A 16,869-nucleotide genomic window follows, 5' to 3' on the forward strand; every position below is an offset into this window, starting at 1 on the left:
CTTTGTGCTCTTGCCCTTCAAGTTGGTTCAACAGATTTTCATGTCAAAATCTATTGACAAGCAAGCCAATGGCTGAAATAAGGTCACAGAATTTTGTGATTTAAACTGGAGAAGATACAGTCCAAGGTAAGTCTGATGCAGCAGCATATTTTGGAGGGCTGGGGAAGCCTGCATTTAAAATACTTAAATTAATTCTATGTCGTACAAGCTGTGGGTATGTTTTCTGTATCTTTTCATGTCTCTTGGCCACACTGTAAGAAACAAACAAAAATAGAAATAATGAAGCAAAAGTCATTTGAAAATAATTTGCATAATTAATAAGATTGCACTGAGATTTCCAGGTGGCATTGATAGCCAAGGATGCTCTGTTTAACATTCACTTGGGTCTTGAGGCAAGCCCAGTGAAGTCTAAGATTCCCATTGACTACAATAGGCTTTGGATAGGCCCCTGGTGAGGCTGTAATCATTTCTTCAGCATGTGGAACCTACCAGTTTTTCATGCCTTGGTCACCTCCACCTTGGTTTGCTGTAATGCTCTCTACACGTGAAACCTACTTGCCACATTGTGGCTACCTGCCTACTTGGCAAAGATTTTTCTATGGAACACATTACACCTGTGCTCCAAAAGCAGCAACGGATTCCTATTTGTTTCCAGCTGAGGTCAAGGTTCGATTTGGACCAGTAAATCATTATATGTTTTAAGTCCTGACTATAATGTCCTGCGTTCCATACCAATAATTGAGGTAGGCTGTGGAGATCTTCATGGTTCTGCCCCTGGAATTCTACTTCAAAGGAAGCAGGAACAGCATACTCTGGCAGAGAGTTCACAAATCTGAAACCTATCTTCCTGACGGTCTGACAGAGTCTGGGTTTGTAGAGCATAAAAACGTGATGCAAGGTCTATCAATTTTATTAAATTTTTCATGAAATAATGTTTTGACTGGTTGTTGAGGACATCAGAATTACTAGAACAGCCCAACAGACAATCTAATATCCTGTCTCTGAGTGACCACTAACAGACAATTCAGAGGAAGGTATGCAAAAACTCATAATAGACAGTTATGGAATAACATGTCCTTTAGAGGAAGTTCCTTCTTAACCGCCATCTGTTAGTGGTTGGTTTATGCCCTAAAATATGAGGGTTTAGATCCCTTGTTAAAATAATAACTTCAGCTATGTAACTTATTGTGACTCTAACAGCATCCCAATGCCAGACGGCAAGGGGCTCACGGGTATCTGGTAGTGAGTTTCAGTTGGCCTGATGAGTTCAGTGTAGCCCAATTCACTTATGTCATAATCTGTATTTCTTAGGTGTCGTGTAAGGTGTTATTGGAAAACCATAACAACCTGATCCTTAATATTCTTGTGTGGTGCAGAAATAGTAAATGCCCCCAAAGGACTGTACAAATGTCAAGGAAACACGGGACTAAAATGTTTAGGGACACAAGTCTGGGGAGTGGGTAAACAGATTTTTTCCAAAGGAAAGGCCGACACCTCCATTCAAGCACAATCACAAACAACTGGCAACCAGTCAAGTGGTGACTCACTGGTATATCGGAGGCTGCAGAAAAAGATTAATTTTCATTGTAGAAAGCAGAGCAAGGAATAAACCTGCATGAAACCTTCTCCATCAGACTTCATGGCACATTTCCTCACAGCAGGGGCACGGGACTTTGAGAAAGATACATTTCAAAAGTTCATTGCATTATAAAAGAGAAGGGCATAGAACCCCAAGTTCCCTTTCACCTAAGATGACAAAGGAAACAAGTACTTTGGACTTGGTGGGAGATCCTTACCGACTGGGTGATCAGCCATCTTGCTGGTAGGAAGCATGGTAAGAATCTTACCTTGAACCAAGACTGTAGTTTTGTTAAGTCTTAGTCATCAGAAAGTGTTTTTCACTTTTTTTTGCTTGTAACCATTTCTGACTTTATCCCTTATGCACGAACTCACTTAAAATCCTTTTTGTTAATAAACTCATTTTACTTTTAATCTCTACCAACCCAGTGCTGTATTTGAAGTGACTGTTAACACCACTTAAAGCAAAATAACTGCTACGTGTAGAGTAGCAGACCTTATTACTTGCCTACATATTCCAGGCCAGAGCTGGACGCTTCAGGGCAGAGTTTTGGGGAAATTCGGGACTGGGGTGTGTGTTGGGATCACATGGCTAGTAGTAACCAACACGGGTGGAGACCAGAGTGTTGCTGTGGTGTGACAAGCAGGCTGCTGGAGTCAAAGTTGCTGAACCAGGGCTTTTTATCACACAGAGATTCAGTGCATGCTTATATGCTGGCTGGGAGCATCCAGACTGGGATGCTAAAGCAGTAGAGCATTTTAAGGCACTCAAGGTTACAGGACAAGTAGTGACACAACCTATCGCTACTCTGGGTTGCACCCCAAAATGTAACACTCATTAGCCATTAATAATGCACTGTATTAAAAATTCTCTTATTTGTAAATTTGATGCCTTTAATTGATCATTACCTTGTTCTTATACTGAGATGATACACAGGACATCCCATATACCTTTTCTATACCATCACTATTTTTAGACCTCTATCGTGTCCTCTCTTATTCATCTCCTCTATAAATTAATCCGTCCCAGCCTTTTCATTCTCTCCACATAGAAGTCTTTTCATTTTTGTCATTCACCTCTGAATTTCTCTTTCTACTATGTCTTTGAGATTGGGGGGGAGAGGGGATACAAACTGAAGAGTTTTTCAGGTGAGGGCTTGTAACCGTGCCTCAGTGAGCCACAACTGAGAGTGCCAAATTCAGGACAAATCGCTGAGAAATAGGGCAGATGCATCCCAAGACTGGTGGCTAATTCCCCATAGGATATACCGAACCAGCAACAAAAGTAAACATCTGTTTCACCTCACTGGCTAACAAGAAGTCATAAAAGCAGTTTCCTTAGGCATTCCACTTCTTATATTGCCACCAAAAACACTGGATTTAGAGATGAGTGGTTCTTTAAAACCAATCTCTTCAAATAAAAGGTTATTCTGATCCCAAAGGACCAGCCACACACCCAGGTCAATATATAACTTAGATCTTACCCAAAAATCACGCTGTTGCCAATCCTTTAGTATCTAAAATCTAAAGGTTTATTCATAAAAAGAAAAAGAAAGAAAGGTGAGTGTTAAAAATGGTTAAAGGAATCAAATACATACAATAATTGCAAAGTTCTTGGTTCAGGCTTGTAGCAGTGATGGAATAAACTGCTGGCTTAAGTCTAGTCTCTGGCTGCTTCCAAATCATTGGAAGGTCCTCAGTCCATTGGTTAGAATGCTCCCATTAGTATAAGTTCATAGTCCAGAGGCTTGGGCTAGAAAGAGGCAAAATGGAGGTGTTTCCAGAGCCTTTTATATCTTCTGCCATGGGGAGAGAACCCCATTTTTCTTACCGTGGAAAATTACAGTAACAAGATGGTGTTTGGAGTCACATGTCCATGACCGATTTTGCTCAGTCACAGCAGGAAATCATTACCCATACCACAGACAGCATGTTTGTAGGAAAATTCCATTAAGTGTAGATGGACATCTCTCATGGTCCATTGTCAGTTAAGTGTCCTTTTGATGGGCCACTCAATTTGAATCGTCCCTCCAAGATGTGCTGGCTAACTACCTTGTGGGCGTTACCCCAGAATCAAACATTTGAAATCCAGGTATGGAGCCAATACTTGTAACTTCAAATACAAAACTCATACATGCATACAAATAGCATAATTGTAACCAGCAAATCATAACCTTTTCATAGACATCTTACACGCCACATTTGTGCAAGATTTGTTGCAAATATGTAACAGTGATTGCAACAATGATCTATATGGTCATATTTTAATCAGATAACGTCACAGGCCCTACCATTGTTTGCTATAATCGGATGATACTTTCATTATCATTCTCTATTCTGGTCTTCATGCATTGTTCCTGTTTGTTTGCTTTTCTGACTGCAGCTTAACATCAAGCAAAGGTTTTTATTGAGCTTCCATATTGATATCTTGGTCTCTTTCCTTTAGAAAACTTAGAATCCAGCAATGTGCACAAGTAGCAAAAATTATTTCTTACAAAAGTACATTACCTTGCCTTTGTCATCTTGAATTTTATCAGTCATCTAGTTGCTGATTCACCTATCCTGTTAGGTCCCTCTGAAATCCCCCAGTCTTCTCTATTCTTGACTAATCCGAAGAATTTTGTTTCATCTGTAACCTTTACTGCTTCATTGTTCACTACCTTTTCTAAATCGATAATAAACATATTGAAACAATACAGGTCCTGATATTTCGGGTACTCCATTGTTAACTTTTTGCCATGTTGAAAATGGCCCTTTTAATTTCTAATCAATAACAGAACTTCATCTCTCACTCCCTTCCTACTTAAATAGCCGTTTCTGAGGGACATTCAAAGGTTTATAAGAAACCCAGTAAATTGTGTCATCTGGCTCTTCTTTTCCCCTATATTGTTAATGCATGCAAAATATTGTAGTAGATTTGAGAGGCACAATTTTATTTTGAATAATTTTGCTTAGAGGGGTTGATTGGTTATTTTACACTGAAGGCTTCTTCTATGGTTTTATAAATGTGATGTGTTAATTTATGCAGTTTTAACGATTAAGTAAATGTGCACTGAGCTGGTGAAAAGGGCATATTATAAAATGGAATATATATATTAGTTCCCAGAGCAGCAAGAGTTGAGCCCAAGAATTTTAGGACTAAGATTTTTTGTTTAAGGTGACAGAATAACTAAAAGGTGGGTTACGTCCCAGTTCTAAATGGACACACTATAAAGCCTGTAGATTTTTTACATAGCTTGATTTCTCTATTAGGTTAAACTTCTCAAACTCAGCTGCCTAAAACTCAGACACGTATTTAGGTACATAATTTTAAATGTATTGAACACCTACAGCCGCAACAGCAGTTAATAGGACTTGAGGCACCCAATATAAATACAGTACAATACAACAACACCAACATTTTCTAACAGGCTTTGGGGGCATGTAGCTGTTAGGAGTATCTTTATCAATTGATCTATCAATGTATTTTTTCAAGTCAGGAGAGAGAGACTAAAATCCATGAATATTTTCCATGACAAGGAAATAGGTTTTGTAACCTAATTTTGCTTTTTCAGAGGAGAGAAATTGGTTCCCTTTCAAGTCCTTCATCAAGGATTCATCAATAGCCAGGAGAGTCCGTTTTGGAACCCCAACAGACCAACATGAGGCTGGGGAACATGCACATTTAGCATCAGTTCTAATGCTACAACAAGTGTTGGTAAAAGAGACTAAAGCCTTGATCCTGAAAACAGTTAAGCGCATGAGCGGTCCCACTGATTTCAGGTGGGTTAGCACTGAAAAGATTTTTAGGAGCCTGTAACTGGCCTTTTTTTCTTTTCTGCTTTACCTGTTGAAGGGATAATCAACCCTACCAGAGACTTAGAAATGTCACCACCAGATTTAGTCTGGGTTTTTTCACTTCATTATAACTTTGTCCTAGAAGCTAGAATTTGACCAGATTAGAAAAAGCCAGTGGTTTGGGTAGGGCTTTCTCACCCCTGCTATCTGAAATATGACTCAGCAATATATTTGGCCTGTCACAAGGATCAATATCCTGACAATTTTAGAGAAAGAAGAACCTCCCTCTAAGATGGGTTTCTTCTAAAGAATCCCACTTGCCATCTTTTGTCCCAGTTCAAAAGCCCTAGATAGACTCTCACTGTGTCAACCACCTTCAGCTGTACCGTGTGCGTTATGCAGTCCTGCTACCCAACAGCTTGATTCTTCAGCCCTGGTTCTTGCTCAGTTATTACTCATGTGAATAGTCCCATTGACTTCAGTGACTACTCCTCATGCAAGTAAGCATTCCTCAATGTAAGTAAGGATGGCAAAATCAGGCATGGCTTCAGAAGTATTTAATTTTCCTATTAGCAGTGATCTATGTACTTAAATGGTTCCCACGACCAGTTTCAAATATTAATTAATTTGTCCTTTCAACACACTAGTGAGATAGGGAAGTATTGGTATCCATTTTACAGATGGAGAATGGAGGCAGAGAGTATAAGGCCCAGATCCTCAAAAAGTATTTAGGTGCCTAACTCCCATTTATTTCAAAGGGAATTAGGCACCTAAATACCTTTCAGGGATCTGGGCCTTAAAATGACTTGTTCAAAGTAATCAAAGAAGCTTGTGTTAAAGCCAGGAATTTAACTCCTACCCCAGCCACCAGTCAAGTGCCTTAACCACTGGTATATCCGTCCCCACAGTGAGATCTGGACCTATGTTATCTAAATTGTGGATATTTAGGCAGTCTGTTTCAGGGTCCCTTGCAGCCCTTGCTTACTGAAGGAAGGGAATTGACAGAATCTCCTTTCAGCAGTACATAATCTCTGTTGATGCTGATGAATCTACAAATGCAGTAACATTTTATTTGGTTATAGGAAAGAAAAGACTCAGACCAGCAGCAACTGAGGTCCAATGGGTCAGGAAATTCAATAGACTGAAAATGTAAACAAAAGGAAAAATTTTAAAATCTTGTAAATAACAGTAATATTTAAAAATAGCATATAGGAGCCCAGCACAATTTTTTTTTTTTAGTTCCTTTTCCCTCCATTCAGTAAACTATAAACAGTGAGAAAATTGTATAAAGAAAATAAATTTCAAGGTGTTGGGGGAACTGGTGGCAAATTAGTTTTTTTTATTTTACCATAAAACCCCCAAAATTCCACTTTTTCAACATGTTACTCTAATTGTAGAAAATATGTAATTGTACCGTGATTTTGACTTTTGTATCCATAGAATTCTAATCTCTCTTCTGTAATAAAAAATAAGACATTTCTCAAAATTTCTGCAAATCAACTGACTAAATCACAAGATGTTTTTTCCTCAAGATAAATATCCACCAAAAACAATATAATCAAGGATTCAACTTGGACCTATATTTTTTTACTCATTAGTGGAACAGTAAGGCCCTCTTCTGGATTATGAATTACAGCATGGCCAAGCAAAAGCATATGTAAGTGACATTTAAATAACAAATGCTCCAAAAGGTAGACTGTCATGCATCTGGTTCTCTTTTTCTTACTGCCATTTTCCTTTCCTAGTTTTCACATTTGTGATTACACATTTCAAATGCCATGATTTAGTAGTTTAGAATGAGTCCAACTGACTGGTGGATTTAATTCTTAACTGTAATCTTTTTCTATATGCTAACATTCAAGAGAGGGGTAAGAGGGACCAACTTTCATGGCAACCTCCAAAACCTTCACGTACAAATACTATGCAGGCAAAACTGGAATTTGTTTATGCAAATCACCATTTGTTTATGCAAATCAAGTAGTCTGACACGTAGTTTTGTATAAATATCTGCCTTTTCATATGTGACTTTTCAGAAGCTCTTTGAAAGTTTGGCCTACAGTAGATATACAGTGGAAAACAATGAACTGTTACATTGGTCTGATCTCAGTTTTCAAGATCGGTATAGTTGCTTAACTGTCCTTTTGTTACCCTCTTGTAACTCCTAACTGTATTCTAATTCAATATGAAGTATGGTATGTATATGAAAGTAACTTTCTAAGGGGCTTGTTTATCCACTTTTGGTACTGATCTAGTCTCTACAAGTACCTTCGGTCTAACAGCAAGAGGCTGCTCCATAGACAAAAGGACACAGATATTCATCCATGTGCTGTACAGAATGGCAGTTACTCCAATGGAGCGCTGAATCTATATGGCTGAAAAGAAGTTCAGTCTGAACTAAAATTCAAAATATTCCCCACGAAACAGAAGCCATATGTTCTTCATAAAGGCTATGTTTGGTGATTAAAAATCATTCAACCTACTCGCCATAGAAAATGACAGAAACCAATAACGTTCAACTAGTGAAACCATACAGATAAACATATTTGAAGTTCATTAATGTTTCCATTCCATACCCAAATGCTGTATCAAAGGGAACTCTGAAGAGATCTTTTCCCACAAAACATTATTTTGTTATCTTTCAGTTTTCCATCAGTAGAGGACGATCACTTATTGCATTCCTTTTTCCGTACTTTTGATTTCGGTGCTGCCAGAAAGGACGGAGGGGAAAAAAGGACATGGAAAGTGAAAGATGACAATGCCTGTGCCAGAATTCTTTTAACTTATGATTAGGGTTACAGTAATTGCAAAAAAAAAAAAAAAAAAGGAAACTTACCATTTGGATTTTCTTGTCTGTAGAAGGTTTTTAACATGTCCACTGCTTCTTCAGCTCGATAACCAGCAATGCACTGTTGAAATTAGAACTCTATGTTCATTAAAGCATCCAAAACCAAGATGCCTTGTGCCACACAGTAACACCTGAGGTGTAGGATAATTGCACAGACTTTGTACTGCCTTTTCTGTTTACTGAGAGTATACCTCTAATTATCTGTGATCAGAAACCCTCATTTTCAGGATGAAGACCTTGTCTTGTTTTTAAAATTAGGCTGAGGCTTAGCATAATAGTTGGCAGACCTGCTCATCCTCCATAGGAATTATAACAAAAACTCTTCTGCAACCACCCTTCCCTCCTCCACATACTAGCAGTGTACTTTCCGATTACTTCTGTAAATCACACTAACTCTTGGGAATATAAGAAACATGCATGTGGGTATTTGTAAATTAGGTTCCTATCAAGTAGCTCTTCTATGATCCTATTCCTAGAAATCAATTCTGAGGCCTCCTTGGCCCTTCAAAAGTAACACTCCCACCCACAAAATGTACAGTAACCTGCCCAAATATGTGAATGGGAATGATAGGAAAAATAACGAGCTAGGATGTTTTCAATAACACCACTAATTGCAGAGAGTACACCCACATAAAAAGAAGCTAACTTGTACACATTCATCCCACTGCAATTCCTTGAAAAAAACATTTACTATAGAAGTAGCCTTTTCCTTTACATAGTTGGGCATATCTGAGAGCTAATACCCATTTTCAGCTTGAATATCAGAATAATCTTTCAGGAGAAGACTGTACAAAGCTCCCACAAGCAAGTTTCCTCTCTCTCCCACCACTGATCAGCAGGGGGTCAATCTAAAAAGCAGGTGCTTATGTTGTGATGCCATCAGTATGTTCTTGCTGATGTCAGAAACCCTTTTACAGCCTCACTATCTCAGTTTCTCATCACCAACTGTAACTATATTCATTGTTTTAAACATTAAATACAAGAAGGCACACATCTTGATGTTCTACCTGAAATGGTTCCCCAGGGTCTGTTAAGTTAGCAGAGGAGATGTTCAAGACTGAGCCACAACCTCCAAATCGCTCATTTTGACAGCCATATACAACCAGTGGGATTTATATGAAAGAGTTAAGGAACTAAGTTAATGCGAAAAGAGTGGTATGAAGCAGAGTATCCTGATTTTACTGGCCCATCTGAGTTCCGTAAATTGTGCCTGTACTCTTAATAAAATTAGTCTGCACTCAACCCTCACTCCTGGGCTGGCTGTTCTGGGTAACACATGGAGCATGCCTTCTGCAGATGGAAGGATGGGGTCATCCTGCTCTAGCCTTTGAAGATGGGAGAGAAGAGATCCCAAAGGGGACAAACTTGAAACGACAGATAACTAGTTTGTTACATTTTCTAAAACTGGACACTTGCGTGGGATTAACTAATTGTATACAGTAACAGGCTCTTTCTGAGATTTACTTTCACACCCCTAAGAGAAAACAATGTATGTGCCAGGTTTGCAAATTGCTTTCTCTTATCCTTAAATCACTCATCCTTGGTCATATGGCCTCCATATAGGAACTGTAGCAGGCACGTTCTCTGAGCAGATAAGCTGGTACCCTATAAAGCTTTGTTTGACACCATCAAGCTCTTCTCCACTGGTTCATTACCAAATGATTTACTTGAAAGTAACATACCGAGATATGGTTTCCCAGCATGAATCAGAACCAAAGGATACTCATCAAGCGCAGGGCAGCTGCACACATAATACAAGGCTCTACAGTTACATACAACACTGTGTGTGCAAAAACTTCCGCAGGATCCTTGTCGTGTTGATGACACCAGTCTAGGACCTGATCGATTGCTACCATTTCTGCATGTCGAGTAGCCTGGGAATTTATAGGGAGACAAAAAAGGCTTGCATTGATCTGCAACTTTAAACATATTACCCCTATTAACCTTATCCACTCAAGTGAAATGAGAACACACCACCATAAAATTATCTCTTTTTAATAAAAACAAGATGGGCTACACCTTGTTTATTAAAAATCAGTTATTTTCATTTCTATTACAATGGCAATGTATCAAGTATCAGAGAGTAGCCATGTTTGAATGAATATTGCCTAGATAATTTTATTTTTTTAAATCCTTAGTTAGGAAAAGGATTTTTTTTGTGGCCCAGGCACTGAACTGGAATGTGGGAGATCTGAGTTCAACTCCCGGCTCTGCCACTCACTTCCTGTGTGACGCTGGCCAAGTCATTTCATCTTTGTGACTTTATTTTCAATCTGTAAAATAGGAATAATACCTTATTAGGGTGCCATGATTGTGTTGTGCTTGGATATTAAGGTGATGAGGCCCATGTATACAGATAAATAGGTTACTAATAAAATCTTATGTTGCTAAAACTAATAATTGTAAATTCATATTTAGATTCACATTTAGAATCTATATGTGGATCTAAATCAATATTTAGATGTAATTCCCACCTACTTAGTGATGAAATGTGACCTTAACATTGCCTTAATATGGTAGCTGAGGATTCCTCAGTGAAGGTTGACACTAAAAATGATTTGGGGATTCTGGTGGGTAACCTGCTGAACATGAGATCCCAGTGCAATGCTGTGGCCAAAAAGGCTAATGCAATCCATCGATGCATAAAAAGGGGACTCTTGAGTAGGAGTAGAGAGGCTATTTCCTCCCTGTATTTGGCACTGGTACAACTGCTACTGGAATACTGTGTCCAGTTCTGGTATCCAGAAGGATCCAATTCAAGATGTTGAAAAATCAGAAAGGGTTCAGAGAAGACCCATGAGAATGATTAAAGGATTAGAAAACAAAGTGACAGACTCAAGGAGCTCAATTTATTTAGCTTAACAAAGAGTAGGTTTGTTAAGGTTTATCAAGTGCCATGATTACAGTCTATAAATACTTTACATAGGGAACAAATATTTGATAATGGGTTCTTCAATCTAGCTGAAAAAAGTATAACACGATTTAATGGCTGGAGATTGAAGCTAGACAAATTCAGAGTGGAAATAAGGTGTAAATTTTTAACAGTGAGGGTAATTAACTGTTGGAACAATTGACCATGGGTCGTGGTGGATTCTCCATCACTGGCAATTTTTTAAATTGAGATTAGATGTTTTCCTAAAATTTATGCTCTAGGAAATATTTTGGGGAAAGTGTATGGCCTATGATCATCTAGTCTGACACAACAGTCCCTTCTGGCCTTGGTCCCCAAGAATCTATGAAGGCTGTGTGCATTGAGAATGCCTGGGAGTTAGCTCACTGCACTCCATTAATCCCTGGCCAGCAGACTGATTCCCAGGAAACCATCATAGTCAATGTAATTTAGAGCAGCCCAGTTTGACTGCTCTAAAGTATGCCCTGAAGATCACAGGAGGCATGAAGATAGAGTCACTTCTGCTTGCCCCCACACCAACTCAACTGCACCAACCATGAGCTGGATGTAGATAAGGATTGAGTCCACATTAGTGGAACAACACATGGCCTTAAAATATGACTTTGTAAACAGGTATATTGAAACAAACCTATGTGTCATTTTCATATGGGTTGTCCATGTGGTCACTTTCATATTACATCATATGAGTCCATTTATAATCTCCTTTAAGACCAATATATAAAAATTACTGTTTGCATAGCATTTGTGTGCTACATATTAATTAATTATTGTATAAAGGAAAAAACAGATAAACAGTAACGATGGAATAAGAAAATAATTATTGTTATAGAAGAGCAATAAAAGGTGTTGGAAGAATAGGCATTACCTGAAAGTGAAGTCATTAGGGAAGAAACTTATGATGCTATTAATACAGTGCCCAAAAGTATCCTGCCCTGAAGAACTAACAATCTAAATCTTACACAAGAATCAACAAGTGAGAGTGACAGGGCTAAAGCTGGTAGTTCTATTTTATCTCAGGGCATCATTAGTAATTTATGAGTGGAAACAATATTTCCTTTTCAGTGATTACACACGGTACTTGCAAGATGCTCTGGGCAAAGACTAAACAGGAGATAAATAGAGAGGAGAAGCCTCCATGTGGTAACAAAGCATCTTAAAGGGATAACAGTTTAGTGGGAGGGGTATGCCTGCACATAAACAAATTCCAAAAATGTTTCTTGCTGGGAAGGCCACATGTATTATTACAGAGGAAATAGTAGGGTTGTCTGAGGAAAGACTGAGAACAATCAGGCAAGCGTGGGAGCTGCCAGAGGGAAAACAATGCTGGCTAGGTCTTGTGCACCTATTGCCAAGTTGTTTAAAAAGAATGCCTTACAAAGATATTTGTTGCACTGTTGCCCAACGAATTCAAGTAATGACAAGCCTAACAATCTTGAAGGGCTGAATCTAAATACATGCTCCTCCTAAGCAACACGAAAGATTCTGTAATATATACAGCCCTTCCTCCTATCCCCAACCTTAGCAAGAAGGAGGAACCAGATGATAAACAATTTTAAGATAAGGCTGGTAGACGAGGTTGCCTCACTGGTTTTACATATATTGCTATTGGCGTATGGAACAGAAAGAGAACATATGTGACAATATGCAGAATAACTAGAGATTTCAATTGCTGGCAAAATTTGGAGAGATTTCAGAAAATAAGCTTTTCGACAAAAATGACCAGTTTTGGAATAGGGAGAAGGGATGTTGAGTGCCCTTAGCAGTTCACTTTGTGCCTAGTCAACTAATGCCAGAAAATGGTGTGAGAAAATACTAGGAGAAATATTGAAGACATTTTGGTCTTTTCGTGCTTACATATTTTCTAGTAAGTAATCACTGTCACTATAACACAGGGTGACCAGATGTCCCGATTTTATAGGGACAATCCCGATATATGGGGCTTTTTCTTACATAGGATCCTATTACCCCCCACCCCCACCCCCGTCCCGATTTTTCACACTTGCTATCTGGTCACCCCACTGTAACAACATCTTTCATTCAAGACCCAGACTGCTTGTAGTCACTGAAGAACAACGGTGAGATATTCAGAAGTGCTGAGCACCCTCAGTTCCCAATTACTTCAATGTGAGTGGTGTGTGCTCAGCACTTCTGAAAATCAAGCCACAAAAATGTGAAACTTGGGTGCCTAAAGTTCCCTTCATGCTTTTTTTCTGTAGGAGTAGGGATGCTACTGCTGATTTTTTGTGATTGACTTCTACCGTTACATTCTGTCTTATAACAGTACATTCTCCCTAATTGGATTTAGTATTCTTCACTTTATTTTCTAAATAATGGTGTAGTACTGATTAAATACATGTTGTAGGTCATCCAAGAGGTGCCTGTATTTCAATGGTGGGAGAAGTGTTCATAAGGATTTTAAACTGAACCCCCTAACATGTACTACACTTCTAATTTTCATTAACTAGAGATGAGAAGCAAAGCTGCTACAAAAAGGTTGCGCATTATCGTCTAACACAAATGGAAGTGGGTCATTAGACTTACTACCATCTCTCTGAAACTGAATTTATAAGCCTCCTTTTTTTAATTTTGTTTTTGGACTGGATGAGACATAATACAAATCGAGGACCTGAATCTGCAATCAGATCCATTTGGGGGCAAACCTTTCTCCTGCACAGAGCCCCATTGACTTGTATAGGGCTCTGTGGGGCTTAGCATCCACCCACACAGATCTGATTGCAAGAACTGGGTCTAAATGTTGAAAGCAGAAATTCAGTATAGCAAAAGTCTTTGTTATTGACATAATTTGGGTAAACAATACAGTTGAACTTTGCAAAAATGCCTATCCTATAACTTGCATACCAAAACTAGTAGTCCTGGTATTGTCTTTCTTCCCAGGGAAGTTTTCATAGAAGAATACTAGAGTTAGGTCTCATATTACTAAAACTAATTTTTGAGAACACACACTAACATCAATCCTATGACGTATTATTGTAAGTAAATAAAACCTAACTACACTTGTCAAAGTACATTTTGCAAAGAGATATCCTTATTTTGTCATTTAAATGCTAAACTAAAAAAATCAATTATTTGTCATCTCTCCCAGTCATTAGTGTGAATTAGCAAGGCTCTCCTGCATAATTTATGATGTCCACAAATATACGGAAAAAAATAAAAATTACCAGTAGTCTACATTATAATGCATTATCTTCAGTGTCCTATAGTCACAGGAAATTTGGATGCTGCTTTAACTGTAAATATGAATTCAGTAAAACATACAAGGCATAATATATGTATTTGTAGATAGCCATGTTATATCTGTGTATATCAACTTCCTTTTCTGATTTTTGTTTATTTCTTGTCATAAATAGCTCTACCTAGAGGAATTACTGATAAGTAGATAAGTGGAAACTTCTGAAATCCATCACTCACATAAATTACAGTCAGTAAGTACACAAATGTCCCAGGTGATAGCAAAAGCATACTGAAATAACTAGACCATGCTCTGAAAAATAAACATGCAAAAAGTGATAGCAAAAAAAATAAAAAAAAAAAGACAGAAAGGCTAATTTACTGAAAAGAGGGGTTAGGTGTGCAGAGATAGAAATTTGAAACATATATGAAAAGAAAACAAAATATGCACATATGGGGGAAATCCAGGCCCCACTGAGGTCAATCGTGAAATTCCCATTGCACGTAGTGTGTACTTTTTGATAGGGCTTTTTTTGTGACTTACATTCTTAGTCTCATTCACCTCATTCCTCCCCTTTCCTAGGATCTCATTGTTGTAGACCATAAGGCAGCCAACAGGAACTTCCCCATTTTCCAATGCTTCTTTAGCCTGCAAGACACAGAAGAAAATTAGGGATAGAGGGGGAAATGTTAATGATAAAGTGCAGACAAAATAAAACCTAATTGCTGTTTGCGTTTGTATACACTGTACACTTGATGGCAAAGTTACACTCTGTCACAGAAGCTCTTTCTGTATTTCCAGTATAGGTTTACCATATTGCAGGTTCCCAAAAAGAAGACACTGCCAGAGGGAGAGGGAGCTTGGGGGAAGGGGGAGCGGGAGGGGTACAGTTGGGGGTACTGCAGGGGGTACCTACAGCAGAAGTACTCACTGGAGGTGAGGGGCAGTGACGTTCCCTGTCACGGTGGCTGTGTGGCTGGCGCAAGCCTGGGGCACAGCAACAGCCATCAGTCAGTGCCTCCCAGCAGGACCCTCTCCCCAGGAATGGGAGCTGGGGCCTAGGTGTGCGGGATCCGGCAACTGTGGCTGCAGGGGAACGAACCAATCAGCTGCGGATGCAAGGGAGGGACCAACTGGAGCTCTTTCTGAGCTGCTCTGCAAAAACCCTGGACATTTCCTATTATTAGAAAAATCCACACAGACAGAGAAAGGAAGCTCAAAAAAGAGACTATGTCTGGGAAAACCAGGACGTATGGTAACCCTATTCCAGTCAGAAGACAGACCTGAGATATTTTATGTCTTTTCTAAATAAAGGGCCTGTTTCGTCCCAGAAAACCTTGTGGCAAAAATATTGTGCAAACAGCAACACATACACCTTCCAGGAAGGCAGCATAACCACAAATGTGGGAGTGCTGATCGGGATGAGAATGTGATGAGAGACTGACTGAACGCATTCAAACATCTTCTGGTGTGGCTACTATGGCTCTCACTTAATGTACAATCCAGGAAGGCAGGCAGATGGTTATACTCCTGCCTGCCCTCCCTTGGGTGAATCTCCTTCAGGCACAGAGGGCCAGCCTATTGCAGAAAGGTGCAACTGACACCTCCCTAGTCCAGGAGACACTAACCCAGACACTTTGCTTGCAGTTTATGTCCACATCCTGATTTGTAAGCTCCGTAAGGGTAATCTTAGATATCGGTGACCTTGACTGTACCCATGCAGCTGGGCCACTCTGAACTCTCTAGGGTAGCTGTGCCCTTAGATGAGGGGTAAACTTGAGGTGCTGACTTTTGGTCACTCGTGAGTAAACATACTAAATCCAGTGCCCAGACTCAGACATCTGCAAGCCTGGTACAAGCAGTTGAGTGTTGCTGGGCTGTCCAGCTCTCTGCCTTCACTAGTTATTTTGCCTCAAGTGAACGGATTGGCCAATTAATTCAAAGTAGCCAACTCTAGAGAAGACAAGCCCTGAGTGCTGGAGCCCACCACCACAGTGCCCCAGCTCCAGTCTAGGCACAAAGCTGCACCAGTTTAACCTCAGCGGTGTCTTTTAACCTGGACCTGAAGATGAGCTCTGTGTAACTCCAAAGCTGGTCTCTCCCACCAACAGAAGCTGGTCCAATACAAGATATTACCTCACCCCCACGCCCCTATTTTAACTCAGTTATAACGGGGTGCAGCAGCTTCCCCTGCAGAGATTCCGCGCTGGGCTTGTGTCAAGAAATTAACAGGCGCCAACGAGCCTGTAATCTCCGTGGGGCCGGGACCCGGGCGCTGTCCTGGCTCCGTCCAGCGCCTAGCACGGTGGGGACCAAGCGGGGGGAGGGGGCGCGCCTAGGTGCCCGGGGCTACAAATAACAACAAGCGCCGCTCTCCAGCCTTTGCACGCTGTGGCTTGGCCAGCTCGGGCTCCATCCCCACTTCCTGCGCCCGGCGGCCCCGCACTCACCATGCGCAGGGCTCGGTCCATCCAGCGCTCCGCCGCCGCCGCCTCCATCCCCCGCCGGCCGGGCCCGGAACGCGGCGCGCGAAGCGGCTGTTTCCTGGGGGAGCCGGGCGGCGGCGGC

The 16,869-nt window shown here is 40.1% G+C and overlaps 1 protein-coding gene across 1 annotated transcript; it reads right to left on the minus strand.

Moving 5' to 3' along the window:
* Positions 1-210: 210 nt before the first annotated feature.
* ADAT2 (adenosine deaminase tRNA specific 2) lies at positions 211-16,847 on the minus strand. Its single transcript, XM_074948538.1, has 7 exons — positions 16,752-16,847; positions 14,845-14,949; positions 9,924-10,074; positions 9,208-9,314; positions 8,189-8,261; positions 3,063-8,059; positions 211-251 (listed from the first exon to the last, which is right to left on the minus strand). Exons 1-6 carry the CDS (start codon positions 16,797-16,799, stop codon positions 8,019-8,021), a joined length of 525 nt encoding a protein of 174 aa, XP_074804639.1. The 5' UTR covers positions 16,800-16,847; the 3' UTR covers positions 211-251; positions 3,063-8,018.
* Positions 16,848-16,869: the final 22 nt, after the last annotated feature.

The sequence above is a fragment of the Natator depressus genome, chromosome 3 (assembly GCF_965152275.1).
Source record: "Natator depressus isolate rNatDep1 chromosome 3, rNatDep2.hap1, whole genome shotgun sequence".
In the NCBI taxonomy this organism is placed as follows: domain Eukaryota; kingdom Metazoa; phylum Chordata; order Testudines; family Cheloniidae; genus Natator; species Natator depressus.